Genomic DNA, 23,318 nt, shown 5'->3' with positions numbered 1-23,318 from the left:
CAACCCAGTAATACACTCTTGTTAATTTGACTTTTTGTTATTTGCTTTAAGATCTCTACCACAAAGTTCTGCTCAACATATTCCTGCTAGCACAGTCTGCACCAGAATTAGTGTCTCTCAAGTAGCAAGTGTAGCATACACAACAGTCTCAATGAGAGAGGCAATTAACAACTGCTGCAAAAAATAATTATATATAAAGATGGTTTGAAAGACAATACTCTATCTAAAATGACCTCACTGTATTCACAGCACTGATAAAACAGTTTTCCTTTAAAAAATGCCGCTTTTTTATTCATCAAAAGAGAAAAGCCCCAAGGTCACCTGTCAATAACAGAACAAACCCTCAGTAAATCACAGTGCTTCACAAATAAATTCCTCATCAGTAATTAAAACCAGGCCTCTCTGGCCCTGTGTTATCAGCTCATCAAATTCATTGCTCATCTAGAATAACAGATCCACATCTGCAGTCATTACAGCATGCCAGATAAATCAATCCTCTCAATGATGCTTTGAGCCATCTCTGCTCCCTTTTAACCAGCCCGATATTTATTTCCCCCTGACACTTCTGACATTCTATTTACTGTAGGCAAATGGAACTCATACGGCACCTTGTAATGGCTTTACCAAACCCCATTGTGGGGCATATCTTCCAAGACTGATGGGTGCAATAAACAAGGTTTTATGGTGTAAGTGTGAGCTTCCAACTTCTTTTTTTCCAGGAATTTGACTTCTGCAGTGAAGATGGTTTATTACATTTGATTGCAGGTGGAAAAAGCTATATCCACTTTGAGACCTGTCAGCTAAAAGCAAGCAGAAAACTTGTGAAATAATATTATTTTTGTAATTTTATTTTCTCATTGATAACAATACAGAATAAAGCATCTCCCTGTCAGGACTTGGAAAGCAAGGCCGTAATTTATCATTCCACCTCCACCCTCCCTCCCACCAAATCAAACACAGGTCTCCTCTGTAAACTTCCAAAAGGTACAACAGCAATATATAATCACCACACACGTACAAAGTCCACCCCAGGCCCTCCCCAGCATTGTTGTGTACATTCAAATCTGAAGTACGTGTGGTTAAATAGGCACACACATATTGACAGATGAGGTCAAACACATCTGTTCTGTGGCATCTGAGACCAGCAAAAATCACAGGTTTCTTAAATTTACTGCACAAACCAAAACTTTTCACTGTTTGGTGCATTCTCCAGTAACAAGCATCAGACTGTTGGGTTCAAAACAAGAACATAAACTGTTTCCTTGAGAATGAAACAAAGAGCACAAGAATTACTCTTCAGCATAAATTCCGATTGTTTGTACACTATCACAGCTGCTGTATTTAAGGAAAGAGAGTGAAAATCCATTTAAAGGAAAAGAAAAAGCATTCCTAGAATCAGAAAGCCTCCCAGAATACGACATGTGTTAAGAGCCCTGAGGAGTTCAGCAGTTTGCAGGACTTGAGCAGATCCCCGTTCTCCATGGGGGTGGTGTGCCTCCAGTGCATATGGACATTGAGCCAGGAGATGCCTGAAGCATACGCCATCCATCCAGGAGCCCCATTTCCTCTAGAAACCCGGGGTTTCTGAGCTCCAGGGAATCATCCTGAGTATGATCTGACTGAAATAGCAAATCTGTGGTGCAGGGAGAGAGGCAGCTCAGCTCAGCCCGAGCCAAGGCCCTGCACCTGGATGCAGCCCTGGCTCATTATGCACAGCTCCAAAGTGACTTGCATTAAATTACTGTCACACTCTTAGTGGATCCCTCCTTTGGCATATATTATAATTTTATTTCTGCCTCGTTCACAGCAATGTGAAAAGGCAGGGAAAAGGGAAAAGCTCTTTTTTTTTGAACAAAAACAACATCCGAGCCCATAGGAGGCTATGAATCCTCAGATCCTCCTTCCAACACTGATTCAAAAATGACAGGATATAGTCTTTTCCTTAATGAAAAATCTATATTTATCACTCTATTGTTCTTGTGTACTGATCCTACCGCTCTCTGAGGCCAAAGTTTGAATATATTGGATTTTGAAATAATAGCCCAAGGCTCCGAGATGCTGGGTCATGATACATAAATGATGAGAGGGTTGTTCCCTATTTCTCTGCTGCTTACCACAAAAACAAAGTACAAATTCCATGGTGAAGATCTTCAAAAGTCTACATTATCTGCAAAGTGCAAATTATATGGGATATTCACAGAACTATAAGTGATAAAATCAGGCTATCCTGAGAAAGATGATCTGCCTGTTCTAGGAATAAACCAGTAATTTGTTGCTTTAATATCACAAAGTAAAGCCCTATTTTTACATGACCACAGATGTGACAAGCTCAACTCGTTTGGATTTTTTAATCTTAATTCCATTTGAGTTTGCACATAAATGTTTGAAAAGATAAATTAATTTATGATAAAGATCCAGCATCTGAATTTATCAATCAATCTGTTATACTTCACACTTTGATTCTTAAGTGTAACATGGGTTGAAAAAGAAGCAACCCCCAGCTCTAGACTTGGTACTAGGAGAATAAAGAGAATAAACTCTTTTTTTCCTATAGCAAAATTTAAGGCTGCTGTTATGATGAAAGCATAAAGGGGAAAATCTGGAAAGTATTTTTCACCTTCATCCCATAACAGAAGAGTTACTATGACAGAGTTCTGTAAAGCTGCACCTTCCACACTGCTGTATTTTCAGGGTATGGGGAGGAGTTGCCTCTCTAGATTTTGTTTCTCTGACCTTGAGTGACTCTGGCTGAAGTTTTCCAAACCAGCCACTGAAATACTCATCTTGCCCCAGAAACCAAGGGAATTTCAGGGGCCCTGGGGATACAGCTGCTCTTCATGCTTTTTGTCAATTACCTGAAAATCAAGATCTGAGATTCATAAACTACTGGAGCAGTTTAACATCCAGTGCCCAGGGAGAATTAACACCTTGGGGAATTCCTGAGATTACCACACCACTAAGTGCCATGGAAATGCAAATATAGCTTAGTTATGATTAATGAACATTCATTTTTAAAATTTTGTTTTTACATATACAGTATAAATAAAGTACATGCATTAAAAAAATAAAACAAAAAACCAGTAATTTCTCATGCAACAATCCATACCACATCATTTTGTCCAGGCATAATATGTTTCTGGGAATTTTTACCTGTTAAAAAATGCTTTGATTTCCAAATCAAATGCAACCTCAGTTCTGCAAATCCACAGCATCAAGTGAGATGAATTCAGAGAAAACCAAACCAATTCCTCCTGCCAGGCACAGACCTGTGTCCAAGGGCTCCAGCCAGGAATGGAACCAGCTCCTTCCTCACCAGCTGTGGAACAACCTGAGGCTGTTCAGTCCACAGAATTGAGTCCCAGAGTCTTCAGGGGCAGCTGCTGAACTCAAAGCAGTTTTAGAATGTATTTTTTTTCTTATTCTTTCCAACTCTCTTCAGGAAAATAAGTTACAAGAGAGCTATTAAAAAAACATGTAATAGGTAAAGGTTCTTCCCTGTAAAGCTTTTATTTTGCCATATAAAAATTATTCCATTTCTAAAATTCATTTTTAACATCTAAAGTGGGATCTGAGCAACGTTCCAGCCCAAAGTAACTGCACTGTGTAATACATATCTTACTTTTCATGATTATTGCATGTGTATTTCATATTATGCATTCACACACTGAGTGACTGTTTGGTTTGGGTTTTTTAATTAACTTTAATTACTTACCCAAGGTGAATACACTATGACATTAAATAAGAATTTTTCAGTGTTGGGAAGTTAAAAAAAAAAAAAATTAAAAATCACATGGTCGGTGCTCCTGGATACCTTTGCTCTCATTCCTGACAGTTTCCAAGATGAAATCTACAGAGTCCCCCATCACTGTTTTCTGTCTGTCCCACAGACTTTGCCAAACAATTCCCAACAATGCCATGTCAGGAATCATGCTGCTCCCTGTTAACTGCTCAGACACACAATTTCACAAGCAACCTGCCTGTACAGCTTCAGAGACACACAGACACGAGTCTGATCTCAAATGTGAGGAGACAAGATGCAGTTGTGATACATCCCAGTATTGCCTGAGCAGAAGTAACTACACAAAGAGCCCTCAGGCAATCTGTTTATATCTGACTGGATCCAGAACTGATGTGCCCCGTTCCTGTTTCACCCTATTTGCTGGCAGAGGGTTGAAGCTTAGCAGCCAAGGAAAGAGAAGACACATGTACATAAAGGGGGTACAGTTCAGGCACCCTCACTACCCTCAAACTACTGCTCTGTCCACTGCTAAAATCAGACATTAACCTCCTGGGTATGAATAACAATACTGAATATCTCCTGTACATACAGAAGCGTAACAACTGCAAAACTGGCCAAAGAATGAACTTGAAAAATACAAGATTAACCCTTCCCCAGTCCTGCTTTCCTTGATAGCTGGCTGATGAAGATTTGTCAACAGCTGAGGCTGCAGAAACCAGAACAATTCCTACAGAATTATTAACCCATCTGTCTGTACAGTCTTGAAATCCTCACTAATTATTTTAATGACTGCTTATTTTTCCTGACTCTTAAAAATACACAGAATATGATCACGAGAGGTTAATTTGGAGAATGTACATTCCAAGGGTAACCTACATACAGGCCCCACAGTTTAAAGGGGGATCTGAACCCTCCCAGTATTTCCAGGGTTTTTTCCACCCTTTCCCACAACACTTTCACCCAGCTGCAGTTTGAAAACCATTGCATATCCCAGCTTGAAGAACACTGAGTCATGGACAGCTAACCTCAGCTTCGTGAAGAAAGTTGCCCTCTCTAACGTTTGTGAGTCATCAAATGTACAAGTCCAGCAATTTCTGAAAAACCAAGATCAAAGATTATAACTTTTAAGAAACAGCAGAGCTATGGGAATGTATTAAACTGACCACACAAATATGCTCAGGCTGTCATTTCATGCTCATGAACTATCAGGCTCTGAAAAAGAGATGAAGCAGGGGCACCCTCCTGCCATGGAAAAGAATGACTATTGTTTTCTGTTTATGAAAATGGAGTTTCAACCATATGGGTGAAGAAAGATCTTCATATTATTCTTGGGATAGTCAAGGAAATTTGACCAACACAGCTTCATTCCATATTATCCACAATTCCAGAAACTGTGCATCATGTAATGTACACTGACATCTGGGTCCTTCAATATTTAAATGTTCTACCATTTCTCAGTATTTGCCAAAACCTCAGGCCAATGACAGGATTATGTGTTTCTTCAAAAATATTCAATTACCCCAACCCACAATAAGACCACAGAAAGGAATTCATTTGGATTTCTAGACTAAATTAAGTTGGAATTAGCAGACAAATCAATAACTATGACCACTCCTCTGTAAGAACTCTCTTTGCTCTTAAATGTCACAGCTGGCCTAGACCTTACCACTGATACAGCATTTGCTCTAAGATCATGCTAGAGGAGGGGCATAACAGTTCAATGTTCTGTGCAATAATTATTTTCATTTAATATGTGACTTGATTCATATTGAAAAAGCCTTTGTCTTTAATGATTAAAAGAGAAAGAAAAATCAAAACAAAAAGAAGGAAAAAAGCAGTGGGTATTAACTCTCTTACTGTTTATTTGGGTATAATCCTTTCCTTCACACAGTACAAGACTAGTGAGGTATGGGAGTAATTGAAGCACTCATCTCCACTTCTCTCACCATGGGCAGTAATCAGAGAGGTCAAGACTGGCTTGAATTCTCTCACATTTAAAGGAGTTCACAATTTGACTGTGTAATGAAAGGCTGCTGGATATTTTAGCAACCATCAATTATGCCAGCAGAGAGAATTGGTCACTCTAGGTAAGCCCAGCACTCCAGCCACCAAGAGGAAGAACTCATGGGAGTAAAGTTAAGTGACTTGACACTTTCTGAACACCAAGAAAAACAATGAGATGGCTCCTCCACTGTACCTATTAACTGGGAAGTCTTAGAAGAATTCTTTCCTGTTCAACTTCTTGCAAGACCAACTTAATTCATAAAACAACTCACTATCTACCATCTGTTGTCACATATCATTACTCAGTGCAAACTGCCCAGTGGAGAGATAAGAAAAACATCTGAATGAGCAGCTGGGTAAGATAAAGACCTGAGCCTGTGCAGACACAGAAAAGAAAAAGATACCCAAGTCCTTACTGCAGATTACCTTCTTCCAATCTGCCTCTGCCTGAGAGCTGGGAAATGCAGGCTACAGATTACAAGAGTTTTTAGATTCCTTGTTGATGCTAAAACCATCTACAAATGGTCTCTCAGCAGGTGCCCATCTCAGACACCCTGACCCCAGTGCCACTGTCCTACAGAATTAAAACACCTCAGCCAAAAGCCATCAGGCTTAAGAAATTCAGCCACACAAAGAATGGCAGCTGGAGGCTGTCCAGCATGCTCTCCATTGACTTATCACACACTATCAGCCCAAGCACAAAGCCTCTATTTTTAGCTCTTCTTGTGGTATCTGCATCCAGCCAATCTAAAAGAAACAGAAGAAATTAGTCTAGGGTTGTTTGGTCCTTAATTATCATAGAACTCCCACCCAAAGAAGAACAGTTCTGCTCAAAGCACTCACAGAAATTTTAATCCCTGATGGATCCCAGAACCTTTCAGTACAACAAGAAATCCCATGTTCTTTTTGAATCTCCTATAATTCTGCTAAAATACATTTAGGCCTTGTGTAGCAAAATTACTTACACAAATATTCTGGCACAAAGACTTGGTGCAAGCCCTCGTCAACACGGTGGTCTCAACTTCCCTTCTGAGAAGACTTTGAGGGGATAATGATGAAAATACACACAAAGATAGATGTGAACTGATTTAATTCAATCCCGTTGCTGGAAGGTACAGAAAGAAATGCAGCCTCCCCATCCATGAAGTGTTTATGAAAACATTCCACCAGCAATTTACGTCTGTGTCAGACAAATGGAAGCGATGTCAGAACTTGCATTCTTTATGCTAAACCATCCAAAAACAACACAGAAAAGCCAGATTATCCACCCCAGTCAGCATTTTAATTTTTTAAAACTCATTTGTGTGAGGTTTTTCATCCTTCTTAAATCCCTGTGACATACACCTAAGCACTAACAAAAACATTATTTTGACATCGTTGCTTTCAGCTTCTCCTGGGGGATACCCACCTCTGTAAAAGTATTTCACACTTTCCTGGGCAAGTTAAACTCCTCAGATTGTATCAGCAAGCCTGTGTCTGACAGACACAGGGGCACAAGCCTAACACACAAGGCAGGGAAGTTAAGGCACCTTAAAAATGAGGCAGATGTTGGAAAATGTCTTAGGGAGTGTGGAAGGTACTGTTTATCTACACACGGCATCCTATGAATCCATATACGCTCATGCATTAATACTTTCACACATTTATAAAGGAATTAACACATTCTCATAGAGGAATACCTGAAATTTCCATTAGTCTCTGGAATATTCTTATTTTATTGGTTAACAGCACTTCAACCACATATAGAAAGTACAGCAATAACTGAGTCAAGGAAAAACAAGAAATACATTACCAAGCTGCCAGGGCTATCACCTGGTAGGAGCTGGTTTGTTGTACCTTTAACACACTGACAGTTTGGGCCCAATGTGAAAATGTGCCTTAAGCAGGAGGATCTGCTTATAAAGGTCTGACTTACAAAAAACAGAATTTGCTTATGGAATAGGAAAGAAAAGAAACACGGCACACTGGGCAGTAAGCTCTTTGAGAGAACCAGGCATGATTATTTCATATAAATATGCTTAAAATATAAATTTATGATTGCCTAAATATCTAAATTTAAAGGTTTTCACCCAAAGGGAAACTCCACAAACTAGACAAAAAACATTGAAGAGATGAGCACTCTCTTTACTTGGACACTTGCATTTTCACATTAAAATGCAAAGCTGTGACTTTCCTTAACCATCAGTTAAGTATACAAAAAAGAGAGACTGAGATATGTGAAGTATTTAACAGGCTCAGGACATCTTCCAGTACAATGACAAGCACTTTGATAAAACACAAACTACAAATAAACGTTCTGTCTTTCCAAGCATTCTATTACTAAAGCCAAATGCAGAGACACTCGCACTCACTGCTTATGAGAACTGGAAGAGAAAGCACTAAGTTAATAATAATAACAATAATACAGAATTTAAAGTTAATATGGAAAATTATGGGTGAAGATCAGACAGAAGAACTATCCTCTTATGAAAAACAGCACTAAAACAGGACTAGCAATAGCACAGCAAGCCTTTATTATTGCTTTTTGAACACATACACAAATTTATCTTGTACTGCTATAGTACTTTCAGCAGTTTCATTGTCAGGTCCCATTTTCTGCTTCCTCCGTTCTCCCCTTCTCCTGATTCAAAACCATCCCTTTAACACATCATTCCTAATTAGATGATTAGTGCTTGGAAGGGCAGGAGATAAGTCATTTGCATAATTTAATCATAAAAAGAAGTTAAAGATACAGATTTTGCTGTTCGTTTGTACAATTATCTTCACCAGCCTGGGGGGCTGAGATATTAATGTGATTAAACAGTATTTCTGCAAACAGGCAACTGTGTGTCCTCTATTAAAGCAGAGCTGGAGGCAAATGAAAAATTAATTTTAGAAGACAATCAATTTTATTCTACATGACTGTAATAAATAACAGCCCATCTGCAGACAAGTCATTAGGCCCTGGGAGGCTACACGTGTCACAAAGTCTAAATGACACACAAGGCTGAATTCTGCACCAAAACCAGAGTCAGAAATAGCCCAGCAATGGCCATTCCCCTTCAGAGTGTGCCAAGGATTTCCCAGAAAAGCCAGGTGCGTGTGTGAAGTACTAATCACCCAGCACCACTGGGGCTTGTACAGTGTTCACACAAATACAGGAGTTTGGTGCTTTGCCCTTCATCATGTTTTCAGTCTTTTCTGAATTCTGCAAGAGTAAATAAAGATCTGGCTAAATAGCCAGTATGGTACCAATGATGCCATAACCTTTATGAAATGTATGTGCTAATTAAATACATAATAATTATCAGTTTACTACTTTTTAAACTAAGGTACACAAAATTATTTTTCACTATTCTTTACATGCAGTCACCTCCTTAGAATATTAACATTCACTCGCTGATTGAAGTAATCAAGAGAGTCTCAAATACATGAAATATGATTATGGTCCAAGTAAGGATTTCTGAATATGAGCAATGTACAATATATCCACAGCAACAAGTCTATGGTATTCCCTATACTAAAATGATTTGTATTTATCACCATTGGTAAATACCTCCCCCAATGGAAAAAGTGAATATTCCTATTCACGCTGTAATCCCTGACTCCTGACAAGTGTTTACCAGGCAATGCAAATGAGCATCTATTGGCTCTCACTACTCCTGGCCCATGAAGTGCCTTTCATCACAAAAATGCAGATCTTTACTGGAAAGGTTTGGGGTTCCACTATGCACTCTCTACATTTTCATTTTCCTGTACAAATATATGGACTTAAAAAAAATCTATCAAAATATGACATTCACTAAATACATAGGGGATACAAGTGATGTCCCAAGGATTGTTTCATTATTCCACTTCCAAATTTGCACTAAATGTTTCCTGATGTGGCCCTAAGTAAACTACAGATTAATTCATTGCCGTGCACAGAGGCTTGGCTGATTTCTATACTGGCAATTCAAAAATCACTTGGAAGATTCTGGTTCTACACTGTTCCATTGTGGAATTTCACCTGCTATGAGTCAAAAAGACAAAGCAAAGCAATCTCCTCCTCCAGGAGAGATGCAAAGCCTCTGTGTTCATGCAGTCTCCTCAGCAGTCTCACACTGGCTGGGTCAGGACATTATGAAAAACCAACAGCAAAAAAAGGAACTTGCAAATTTTGCCCACAGACTTACAAGCAAACTAAGCAATCAGCCTAAACACAAACAAAAACACTCTTTGCCCACCTACTGTCTGTAAACTTGTTTACTTTCACTCAGATTCTCACAGTGCTAGACGCTACAGGGGATTATTCTGGAAACAACCTGACATCATCAGATAAACTGCTTCATGTGCGTAAGATACTAAAAAGAGCTTCTAACTAAAAAGCAGAAGAGTAAACAGAAGCATCAAAAACCCCTGCAAACAAACACCAATATCAAAATACAGTCAAGAAAACCTTAAACTTTGAGCTTAATAGGCACTTTTAAAGTTTTAAAGACAATTCCGTGACCAGCACAGCAAATGAAACCTGTGAGCGGTGTCTGCTGTTTGTGCATTGAGTTATTGTGTTGTTTTTGTGAATGACAGGTCAATCTAGATGTGGAGGGAAGATGAAGCTGTGTGGCCACAAGAACCTGAAGATGTCAAAGAGGAATTCTGTGACAGCCAAGGATGGGGGGAAATCATCATCACAGAACAGCACACCCAGACCCTAATACAACACACCACTTCAATGAAATGCAGTCCTGCTGGAATAAGCTCTTTATGTAGCTGGCTCACATGTGAGACTGAGCAGCAGAGATGCTCATCCTTGCCAGGCATTTAACTTCTTATTAATAGCTAAATAAAAAAAAAAAAAAAAACCAAAAAAACGGCATTTATACTGTCAGAAACTTCACATGAATGAATTCAAAAAAGTTCTCATGAAGACTTTCTAACCAGATGAGAATATACCAGTGTTAAAAACTCAGTAACTCAGTCACTCAACTGACCTCCACTCAGTGAACACAAGTTCTTAAAAATGGCTTTAAAAATGCCATAATCTGAACTACTCCATTGTACTCTCTGCATTACTCATTACTGGGGAAAGATGACTACAACAAATGTCTCACCAGTATTTTTTTTTTTTTGCTTCCACACCAACAGGAATAGAGATTCTCTCCTTTAAGGATGAATAACTAAGATGGAGCAGTGTATTAGAGGGCTGTGGTTGTGGGGTGCACATCACGCAAATTAAAATTCTGAAGAAAGCATATTTAAATAGGGCAAGGTAAGTGAATGACCAGAAACCCTCTTCTACCTTAACATGCAAGAGAAAAGTCATTAATGAAACTGCAAGACAGAAACGTTCCTAAGGTCCAGCCAGAAGAGATTTGTTTGAACCAAAGTCAGTTGTGTAGCAAGCAAGGCAATTCATAAAAACAGAGCAGAGAGGAGTGACAGCAATTCTGGTTGTAAGACAGGAAATCTCATTTCACAGAACAGCAGGATCAATTAATGCACTCCAGCACTGCTGACCATGGGCACAAGTGAGGTTTGCAGTGTTTTACAGCAGCAATTCTGGCCAAACCCTCGCTGAGGGCTCCTGCGAGAGCACATCTGGGCATGGCACACACCTGGAATGCAGCAGGGCAGCAAAGGGTGCAGCCAGCCTGCACTGAGCTCTCTGCAAACAGCCAGGCAGCCTGGCAGAATACAGAAATTATTTTGTAATGGCAAGGTGCTCAACTCAAGGTATTCTGCTAAGTCACCTATCAGATACATGAAGTGCCATATAAAAAACCCAACAAATAAAGCCTTAAAAGCCAAATGACTCCCCAACCCTACAAATCCATCTTTCAGCAGCAAGCTCATACAACAGAGGGAACAGAGCACCGAGTTCATTACCCTGGGTCCTGTTTCAGTATCCATACCTTGTCTAACTGCCAGCATTTTGCCACCTTGCTCTGCTCTGGTTTTTTCATTGTTGGTTTTGGGAGGTTTTGTGTTTGGGGGAGGGGTTTCAGTTTGTCTTGTTTAGACATGTATTTTAAGTCTCACTGGAAAGACTTGACATTTTTCCTGCTTCTATTTTTCAGTATTATCTCAGCAGCTCTTTAGAAAATTGCCCTCCTTCAGCACACAACAACATTTAAAAGTACGGGGAGGAGAGGAGGCAGCTGCAGACACCTGCAGCCCTGAAAGAGAGATGCCTTCATCAGCCTCCCAGAAAACAACAGGGATAACATTTCACAGACACAGGACATTCTCTGATTAACTGTTATCAAAACAGTCTATTAGCTAAGCATGTAAAACTTGCACTAGGCAAAAACAACCGCTGCACATGTAAGAAAAACCATAATGCAGAATATTTAAAACATGCTGATTAGAGGTTCTAAATGAAGCTCAAAATATTTTTTTTTCTTTAGACTAGCTTTATCTTCTTAATTAGCAATTCTTAAGTTACTGTAACATACAAGTAACTAAATCCCCCGACTGGCACAACCTCTGTGCCAGGAGCTTTCTTTACAGCCACCTTTATTTTGTAATTGCAAATATACAAATATTCTTCTCCAGGGGCAGTGTGGAATGGGGAAAGTCAGCTCCTCAGCACACACACAGGATTTCAGGAAATTGTTTGAGACAGAGATGGCACAAGATGACTTGGTTGATTCCCAGGAAGGACAAACACCAGCAGAGTGTCTGCACTGACCTGCCTGAGTGACTCCTCTGCAGGGCAGTGACCCCAGCAGTGGCTGCCTCTGACATCTGCTCCCAGATCCCACGGAACCCAGCCATCCCAATAAAATCTTTCTTCCACAGCATAGTTATTTCTACTCTGCAAATAAGTTGCCCAGAGAGGCTCAGTCTCAATCTTGCAAATACCCAAAATCTAACTGGGGACAGCTCAGGACAACCAACTCCAGCTGACCCTGCTGAGACAGAGAAACTGGGCTGGACCACAGAACCCCAGAATGGTTTGGGTTGGAAAGGACCTTAAAGCTCATCCCACCCTTGCCATGGGCAGGGACACCTCCCACTGTCCCAGACTGCTCCAAGCCCTGTCCAGCCTGGCCTTGGGCACTGCCAGGGATCCAGGGGCAGCCCCACCCTGAGCTTGGCCTTCTCCACAGCACCAGCTTTGCCCAGTCCCACCCCTGCAGCCTGCCCAGGTCCTTCTGCATCCATCCCTCCCTCCAGGGTGTGCCCACCCACCCAGCCTGGGGCTGCTGAGGGCTCCAACCCCCTGTCCCTGTCCCCAATGGCTCCATCCCACTGTCCCCAATGGCTCCATCCCACTGTCCCTGTCCCCAATGGCTCCAACCCACTGTCCCCATCACTGTCACCAATGGCTCCATCCCCCTGTCCCTGTCACCAATGGCTCCAACCCACTGTCCCCAATGGTTCCATCCCACTGTCCCCAATGGTTCCAACCCACTGTCCCCATCACTGTCACCAATGGCTCCATCCCCCTGTCCCCATCACTGTCACCAATGGCTCCAACCCCCTGTCCCTGTCACCAATGGCTCCAACCCACTGTCCCCAGTGGCTCCATCCCCCTGTCCCCATCACTGTCCCCAATGGCTCCATCCCCCTGTCCCCATCACTGTCACCAGGGTTAATCAGCACCAGTGCCAATCCCCGCCCTGGCACCCCACCGCTCCCTGGGCACCACCTGGGGATCCAGCAGCTGACTGCAGCTCTGAAGTAACTCTGATGAACTTTTTAAACTAAAGTGTTCTGTTTCAGTTCCACTGTCCATTCAGGCTTGAAAGCAGCAAAGAAAAAAGTCCTGGTGTTTTGCTGATTTAAAATACCTCAAGAGCATCCCAGCCTAAAAGTTCTCTTGCCACAGACTGGACAGAATTGAATTACATGCTTAGAATGTTACTCACTTACATGGCTATGACAAGCACATAAAAAACTAAAGACTTTAACTAAGGACACCAAGATAGCCCACATAGTCCTGTAAGTTTATTTAGCAATTTTAGTTCATGCCCATAGCAAATGTAATTAGCACTAATTTCTGGATTATTCTAAAGTCTCTCTCACCAAAAATCAAGGCTGATTTCCATGGTTGAGAGAGCTTTGGAAAAATCCAGAATTTTTGTTAAATCATACATAAATTTCTATGTATGGAAACATTTTATCAATGAGTATGTGTGTATCTTAATTGCAAAAATCCTATTTTAAATACAACTCCTGCTTTAATTTACAAGGGAGCTGAAATGTGTTATCTGATAGAATATGAAAACTCTTATCACAGGAGGCTATGGCTGGGAACAAGAGCGAGGAAGACTTAGAACAGAAAATGCAAAATGCTGCTGAAAAACAGCCCCGAGATTCTTTCAAAGAAAAATCAGATCTACCTCTGCTCAAAATACTGTCATCCTACCAGAGACAGAAAGATGAGGGGGTGGCATTGCAGGGAGGCAGCACAACCTCCTGGCATGGAGCTCATTTCTGTGTCTGAGCACAGGAAACCCTCCAGTCTTGCAAGCTGTGAGATGTCTCAGGTTGAGTCTTGAACAGAATCACTGCACTGGTGATGCACAACGTGACATATTTCAGTACATTTTAGTCATGAACAGACTGGACTTACTTTTAGACCAAATTAGTAGGTAACATCTCGATTATACAAACATACTTTTCACAGCCCCTGAAGTAATTTTTCCTCTGTTTTACAGAAGGAGCACAATCAAGAAAGAAACTCAAAAATCATTAGAGGAGATGACCTCAAAATTGAGGATCTACCAACACTTTTTATATCACACACAACTACAGCCAGTGTTAAGGGCAACTGAACCATTTAACTGAAATGGAAAAATATTTCAAAATACTTAAGACTTCACCTGATTCACTGACACAATACATCACAGAAGGTACCCAGCTCAAGGAGGACAGTAAACTACTCGACTTGCTGGGAAAAATCTGAAGGAACATATATTAAGTATTTTTTCAATACTTAGATTCCTATAAAATACATTTCAATACTTCAGTGACTACATGCCAAACCCTTAACTAATACTGTCACTGGAAACCTTCAATTAATGACAATATTAATGGAGCTTTATGTAGCATAGATAATAGTGCACATGCATAATATAGCAAGATACCTCAAGTTTTACACATTAGTTGTAAAAAGCCCATTAATAAGGAATAATCCAATAAAAGCTCTGTTTGTCATGGCATTACCATACTTTTTAGTGTAAGAAAAAAGAGTCTCCTTCTTAAATAACTACTAAATGCTTGGGGTTCTAACATATTGCTGCAAGCTATAATGGTTATAACTGTTAATCCAATACACCTTTTATACAAACCCATAAACACACGAGTGGAAAAATAGCACAGATGTTCATCTCTAATGCAATTTCCATTCAATTTCCTAAGTGCAGTCCCTGTGTGCAAACTAGCTTAACGTTATGTTTAGCTTGCAAATTCTTTTAATAAATAATGAATGCAATAAAACTGGTAGATCAATGGCAAGCTGAGAAATCATAAAAAAGCCTTTTGTGCTCATGCTGTTGCCGATTTCAAACTTTAATCCAGCTACAGATCAATAGTACTTTTTCTTTTTAACCCATCCCATAGATAGCAGACAGAGTGGATGTAGGTTAAATGCCAGTACCAGATATCAATTTCCAGAAACTTGATAACATCAGGCACAATTGCAATCGAACATTTTATACCTTATCATAGGAACAATATACACTGCTAAACATCACACTTTAAAGCACTGCACAGTAATAAAGGGAGCACATTAATTGGGTTTGGTTCTTACTTTCTGGAGAAGTGGTATTTGTGAGTGAGTCACCAAAGGCTCTGACATAATCTATTTTAATGAGCAAAATGGGCTCAGCGGGTCAGGATGTACTGACAAGGGAATATAATCTCCCCACGTCTGCTGGTGACAAGAAACTTTACACACACACAAAACAACAGCATGGCTGCACTACCAAAAATTAAAGGCAAGCAAAGAAATTTCTGCTTTACAGGATTCGGATATTGGAACCTTCTGGGGCAGGTATCAAAGTACATTAGTTAATAGGTATCAGTGTTTCTTACAGGTTGTAGAACGGAGGGAGAGGGGAAACCCCATTACTGAGACACTTTGGATAACCCTGCTTTACCAAGAGGGAGCAAAGATCAAAAGCTTGTAGCCCCGAGGGACAGTTCTAATATCAACCAGGATAAATCTAAATCACTAAGAATCATTACTAACTAACATACTTGTGCTAGGGAATGCAGGTTTAATCAGAACATATAAAAACCCTGCCTTGGCTTACACCAAAGGAACACATCCCAGACAGCAGGAACTCTGAAGCAGCCTCATTATGTTTGGGTTTGATATTAGTACTGTGCATGTAAATAATCATTAAAATCACACATTTCCATACACCTACAGGTTTTATTACACTGATAATCACACAAAGAACTTACAAAAGCAACCAGCTGGGAACTTTCCATGTATTTTAAAGTAAGGGTTTGGAAAACTTTGTTTGTAACTTCAGAAAATCCGTAATTATCACCTCTGGAAAGGCACAAAAGAGATTCAAGATCCTACATTCAGCAAGTACAAGATCAGACCCAAAAACATAGGAACACGTTATTCTTCCAAAAGCAGGGGTCAGTAAACGTGTCCCACCTTTGATGAGAAGGGCTCAGATCCTAGAAACATTTTTAAGCTCTTTGCTCCTGTACTGGAAAACGGCCCCTGGCATGAAAGGGAGGTTCACCTCAGCAAAGTCAAAACAGACTTTACAGCCCAGATTTCAACACCTTTTTAATAGTAATGCTGACAAACAGCCCTTACAAAACACCAATTCCAGCCTGAAAGCAGTGAAATAAACAAGACAATTCTTTAAAACATCTCACGAGGCTCATTTAAAATATTTACTGCAAAATTACTAAGGTAGGAAGAGACCAGTTTCTCACTCCGAGGCCACTGCCATACAATAAAACATGACTCTTTAATTCAGTGGGTTTTGCTGTGCCCCTCAGCCCCACCAAAGTTGGTTTTCCCCGCCTTTCAAAGCAGGGCACAAACAGAGGCTGCGTGTGCAGCCACAGCCCCAGCGTGAGAATAATTCCCCATCACAGAGCTGGTCCCTTCTGGAGGCGTTCTGAGCATAATGCTATTGCCACACATTGATATATTGGTGAGAGAAAGGCAAATATAACAATGCTAAAGCTTAAACTCATTTGAATAAACTGTGAATTTCTATTACATATATTGTTTCCTTTATCAAATTGGAACTACTGGAGCAAGAATACCAAGAATGCCAACATAAATCTAGATCCGTTACAGCCAGTTTCTCCAATTTATATTCTCAGAAGCCTTAAAGACACAAAGTCAAAGTTCTTCCGTGTCAAGGAAAGATTAGGAAAAGGATCATTCCTGATAATTTTAAAAATGAAAATAAAAGCGTCACAGAGAGAAATAAGGTTTAAAAAATGATTGCACAAAATACTATTTTATCCTCTAAAGAAAAACAAAGATGACTATGAGTGGTTTAGTAAACACTAAGGAATAAAAGCTGGGCATAGCCTACGTGGGAAACAGATCTTCATTATTCATGGCAGAGTACTTTACACTTTGTGCTATCTTTTTCTCAGAATTTAAAACCTTTCCACAAAGACACGTTCCAGCCTTTTATGGTTTGTGTTCCACAGGTTCTGTCCAAGATAATGGATACCAGACTAAACTGACCCGAAATTAACAGTGATCAACAACTTCTCCAATATATCTGGCCCTACATGGGGAGTAGTAGCAGAAACATAATAAACAAGTATTTTAAATCTAACAGATGTTGAATCCAGACATAGTCAACTTTAAAAGAAAATTCTTAATGAGGTAAAAAAGGAAAAAAGAAAAGCCTTACTTCAGCCTGTAATCAATTTGGACACAATGAAATTCTATTTATAGCAATACTTTTAACATGTTCTAGTCTTATATTATTTATTTGTATCATTCCTATTACAATGAAATATTAATGTTGAGAAAGTGGTTACTCTATTAAGGAGCTATCCTATGTTTAGATTTTAATATTGATCTCCACTATTTGGGAATAATTAATCATTCTGTAAGAATCTGCATTTGCCTGCGTTATAATACGATCACAAGTTCAGAATCTTCCCCCACAATAATGCCAAGATTAAATTTATATTTTGACCTATTCCTAAAGGCAATTTAGTTATTCCAACAGAAGGGGGAAAAGGGGATACCGCCACTTTAAAAGCTTCAATCTCTTTGACATTGCTGGCAGTGTATGGGAACATTAATGCATCTGTCATGATAACAAGCTAAGAATAACATCTAGACATCAAACCGAGCAGAGAATCCATCTGAAGTGATTCATTCAGATCTGTCTCATTGATTTATTAAACACAGGGCAACATCTGCAGCCTCACAGAGCCGCTTGGCGAAATTAATGCAAGATCAATTCAAATGGAAAAAAGTGCAAAAGAGATAAATCAAAACACAATTTGCATGCAGTTCCACAATCAGGCTTATTGGGTGCAAATGCTCAATTTTCCTCCCAAAGCAAATGAGTTTAAATGTTGTTTTATCTTCGTAGAATTGTGTGATTTGAAGTGACAGTGAAGAGTTCTGCAGGTTGAAATGGTGAAAAGAAAAAAAGGAGAAGAAATGCTTGCAAAGACCTTTTGAATATGCAACAAGAATATCATTAATACCTAATTGTTTAGCTTTTTTGTCTTTGCTACAAAAACACAGTATTTTTCAGTTGTAGAAGTCTCAGTAGAAAATTACATATGTATTATGCATATACACATGCAGGAATCATACAAATACTCCATTTTGGAGGAAAAGCATGTTACCCTTCAAATGGGAAGCTCTAGTGCTATGAAGAAAGAAGGGAAATTTTAATCAAGGGTTCTCCAGATTAGATATGCATCTGATGAAAATATTCAAGTATTTTAGGAGTTTTGAACAGGCACAGACTTTCAAGATAGCCAAAAAGAAAGAGGGATTTTTCCAAAAGCATAACTGCACCGCTCAGAAAGTGGGAGAATTCCTTTCTCCAGCTCAAGCAGAATCCACTTTGCCAGTGATCTCTCTCCAGCGTGTCTGAAGTGAGCCTCCTCTCCAAGAAGAGAGGGAAACTGAAAAACTGATCTTTATTTAAAAATGCTAACACCTCCAAAATTCATAGATTTGGCCAAGTCTGAATACAGGCTAAATATCCACTTAGAGAAAGAAGTTTATGGACAATCAGATGCCCACATTTCCTATCAATATACAGGAAGCTGTGTGCAGTGCTACATGGCTGGATTGCTTTAATTATAATCTTGACATCAGTCTCCTAATAAAAGACAGAGTACTGCTGACTATAGGGTAGCTTTTAATAGTCAACATGACTAGACCCTCATTATCTCATAAAATTAAATGTCTGCATTTACTGCTTAAATTCATTTCTAAAGCCTTTTATTGTTTGTGAATAGCCGAAGTAATGCAAAATATTAGCTTAAATGGTTACTTTAAATCATAAAAAATATGCCATGCACTGAAATACTCTTTTCTGGAAAGTATTCTGACCATTCATTGAATAATCCAGACCAACACTATGCTTTTTCAGTGGCCAGTAGCATCCATCAAATACAGAACTGCGTGGAAGAGGTTGTGATCACACTCATATAATCCTATTTTTCAGGACTGACATATGTATTATCATAAACATGTTCTTATGACAGTTTTAAATTTCCTTTTAAAAATATGTCCTCGTAACAGTTTGCTTTTTTTTTTAATTAACTAAATGTTATGCTTTACAACTAAATTTAAGCAATCCTCCACAATATAAGTAATATTCTAAGGTATTGCCCATCAGGACTAGATTTTGTCAGTATGTTGTACTCACTTGAGGGTGGGACCTGCAATGAAATGAGCAGTTAGTTTCATTTCACAAACCTTGCTTGCAAATTAAAAGTGCGCGGTGCTGGCTGAAAACAAACATTAGGAAGATTGTGTAAATATGTGAATGACAATTTCAACAGTGCTACAGAAACACACAGGTCAGAGCTGCTGGACAGAGTAACTCCTGCTACAGAACACACACACCGAAAAACTTTCACCCACGGGTGTGTTTCTCTGAAGCTCTTACAAGATCTGCACACAAACTCAACTAGAAAAATGCAACAGAGTAAGCAGGAGAAATAGAATTTATCTTTTTTTCAGTTATATATAATCAGTGGTTTGCATCCCAATTAAAAAAATAACTGAAAGTGCACACTAACATAAGAGATGCCGACATTTACAAGTCAATTACCAGTGAAAGTAATGATACCCAGCATTTCTTATTGCTTTCACTGGCACCTCTTGAATTTACTGCAGCATTTCTACAGTATTCAAATAAATATATAAATAGCTATCAATTTTTTTTAAAATATTAACTAGAAAAGCAATGTAGAGTACTCCGAGTTGAGAGCTTTATTTCCAAAAGATCACATATTTTTCAGTCTTTACTTTCAAGGTACAGAACTAAAAACTGTGAGCATGTCTTTCAACAGTTCTAGTGCATTTGATTTGTTTGATAATGTGCACTGCAGTGCTTCCCAGGTCACTTCACAGCAAACAAAAATAATTAAGATTATTCATATATTTAACTATTTTTACCCAACATTCTCTCCAGTAAGTAGGGACTGCTCTAGGGAAATAATAATCTGTAAATAAAATGAGGCATTAAGCATTTAATTAGCAGGACAGAATACAATTAACATTAAGTTACAATCCTTGAACAAAGTTTCAGGTGTGCTGATAACACTCCTGATGCGTTACACCTGAAACCGTGAATGCAGAACACCTGATGTGAGCAGGTTCTTCCAAACAGAGGCATCTTCATGAGGCACGAAGAAGCGAAATATAAAGGGATTTGCTGTTCTTGAACAGGTAAAAATACGTTTTCACAGCAGTGTGGGGAGAGTTTAAGCACATTCAACACGTGTGAGCCTGAGCTGAGAGCTCTGCCTCATCCCCAGCCTTTCCCAGGGCTCCGTTCCACTCTCTGCTCCTTTCAGCCCCTCCTGGAGCATCCCCTGGCTCCTCACCCACAGCTTCCCTTCCACTGCTCCCTGCATTTCCCATTCCCTCGTCCTATCACTCCCGTAAGTCTTTGTCAAAGAGAAGGGGGGGAAAAAAGTTGGGAAATACAAGTTTCAAACATTTAACACTGCAGTATTTCGAGATTTTAAAACGCTGGTGGTACAAGAGCAGAAACCATTAGACTGCATCATATCAGATCCCGTATCTCCCTAATAAAAAACTTTGGCACGGTCACAGAAATTAACGAGATGTTTTTCTTTAACCATCAACGTTCATACTAGTTGAGCCTCAGAAACATTTCACAGAAGCATTTACATGTCAAATGCGCTCCTTACTAATCTAATGTATTGGAATAAAATTAATGTGAGCCTCGGACCGTACTTCCAAACCCATCACTTAAATAAAGCAGTGGGCGTGATGTCATCGAGGTGCCTGACATTGAAACAGGCAGCGGGAGAAGGAAGGGGTTAAAGAAACTGAATGGGAACAAGGAAAAAAAGCACATAGTTCATATTAACAGATCTAGGAATTAAATGCATCTCTAAACTGCCACCTGTAATATAAAGTGATGTGAAACAAAGCAATCATTGCATTCAAGAATAACTCCCGGTCTGCTCCCGCTCCAGCAGCGAGGGCAGGATCAGGCCCCGCATGGCACGAAATTAAGTTATTAAAGATAAAACCCCGTTCAGTGCTAGGGGGATCGAACCAGTGACACAAAGCCCTCAGTTACTGAACGCGGGCACGCCGCAGGTCGGGTATCGCACCCAAAGCTCGCTGAAGCGTCTGGTAAAGAAAGTTTGCTGCCACAGAAAGCAGCAGCACGCTGACATGGAAATGTTCCTGGAGACGTCCCTCACCAACTGCTGAACGGGGAATGGGAACTCCGGAGTGCCCGCCTCACACCCTGCCCCACGGCACCAGCGCTCCTGCCGAGCCCCGAGAGGGTTTTGTGTTTATTTAGATCATTATCATTTCTAAAGGCAGCAGCCATGAGGTCACAAACCAGGATTATAACCCCGAGTATGCAGGACCCAGCAGGGATCCGGGGGCTCGGTGACCGAAGCCGGGCAGGGCAGGGGCTGCGGCCCCTCCGGGGGCAGCGGGACCCGCAGCCCCTGCCCGGGCACCCGGCTGGCACCGCCCGCCGGAGCACAGCCGCGGGCTCCAGCGGGACAAATGTAACGGGAGAAAACTTTTGGAGATTCTGCTTGGGTTTTTTTTAAGGAGTGTTTTCGGGAACTATCGGCTTTCCCTGCTTGGAGAAAAGTTTGGAGAGCGGCGCGCGGAGCCGCTCCGCTGCCCGGCGGTCCCGGCCACGGCGGGGGCTGATGGAAGCAGGGAAAGTTTTCCGAGTCGGCACCGCCGCTCCCCGGCCCCGCTCAGCCCCTCGGTGCCCCCCTCCCCCGGGACCCGCGCCCCCGCCCCCGGCTGCGCTCCCCGCGGGCCGGCCGGGGGCGAGAGCGGAGCCTGCGCTCACCTCGCGTTGGTGCAGTCGTTGTACAAAGTTTCGAAGTCCTTCCTGGTGATGAGCTTGCAGCGGTTCACGCCGGGCTGGATGGCCCCCAGCCCGCGCAGGATGCGGACCTGCTCCACCGTGCACACCACGGGCGATATATCCAGCCGCTTCAGCTTGGTGTAGACCGTGTGCAGCCCTCCCACCAGGTGCTTGAGGAAGAGATCAAAGACCTGCGGCAGGCAGATCAGCTCCTGCCCCTCTACGAGGAACGAGGCCACCTTCACCCCGTGCAGGTCGACCATCTTACACTCGTTGCCGCCGCCGCCGCCGCCCGCGCCGGCCCCGCCGCCGCCGGCCGAGAGGAAAGTGTTGACGAGGCTGTTGGTGAGGCGCGGGGACTCCGCGGGGCTGGAGTACAGCGGGTCCGCCCGGAACAAACCCGCCGAGCCCCCCGCGCCGCCGCCGCTGGAAGTTGCGGCGATGACGGGCGGCGCGGACACCGCCATGGCCGGCGCGGCTCCCCGCGGCTGCCTCAGCCCCGCGCTGCGCTCCGTGCGGTGCCGCCGGACCGCCGCGCTCCCGCCGCCCGCACGCAGCGCCCAGACCCCTCCCCAGCGCCGCCGGGGGAGAGTGACGGCGCCCTCCAGCCAATGCGCCCCGCCCGCCGCCAGCGCCGCCGCCGCGAGTGGCTGCGGGCGCGGGCGGGGCGGGGCAGCGCCGGCCGCGCACCTGGGGCGGGGGGCGTGCGGGAGCGAGGGCAGCGCGCCCCGGCCCCGCAACTCGGGGCAAAGTTTTGGGGGGACGCTGGGGATGCGAGGGGCTCCCGCTCCACGGGCTGGGAGAGCGCCCCGAGCTGTGACGGGATCCCGCGGGGCTGCCCAGGCTGTGATGGGGTCTCGGTCCCGCGGGCGCTGCTCCGCGCTCAGGGGGAAGGGAGCGGAGGGGAGGCAGCGCTGGGCCCGTTCCCATCCCTTCCCTTCCCATCCCTTCCCCGGGGAGTTGGAGCGGTCGCGGCTCCCTGGCACGTTTGTAAGTGTTTAAACACCTGTGCCCCGCCGGAGCTGGAGGCACGGGGAGAGCGGTACCGGTGCCAGGCTCTCTGGTATCCGAGACAAACG

The 23,318-nt window shown here is 42.0% G+C and overlaps 1 protein-coding gene across 5 annotated transcripts in view; it reads right to left on the bottom strand.

The window, feature by feature from the left end:
* The window catches only part of DACH2 (dachshund family transcription factor 2), a 235,942-nt gene extending 213,236 nt beyond the window's left edge, over positions 1-22,706 (bottom strand). For 4 of the 5 annotated variants that reach the window (XM_063170827.1, XM_063170828.1, XM_063170830.1 and 1 more), the window contains exon 1: positions 22,222-22,706. In XM_063170827.1, the coding sequence (XP_063026897.1) occupies positions 22,222-22,706 (485 nt within the window). The remainder of the gene's footprint in view (positions 1-22,221) is intronic. The other variant, XM_063170832.1, reaches the window with a different exon arrangement.
* Between the last annotated feature and the right edge of the window lie 612 nt (positions 22,707-23,318).

Source organism: Melospiza melodia, chromosome 16, assembly GCF_035770615.1.
Source record: "Melospiza melodia melodia isolate bMelMel2 chromosome 16, bMelMel2.pri, whole genome shotgun sequence".
In the NCBI taxonomy this organism is placed as follows: domain Eukaryota; kingdom Metazoa; phylum Chordata; class Aves; order Passeriformes; family Passerellidae; genus Melospiza; species Melospiza melodia.
This window is presented reverse-complemented; position numbering and strand designations above follow the sequence as displayed.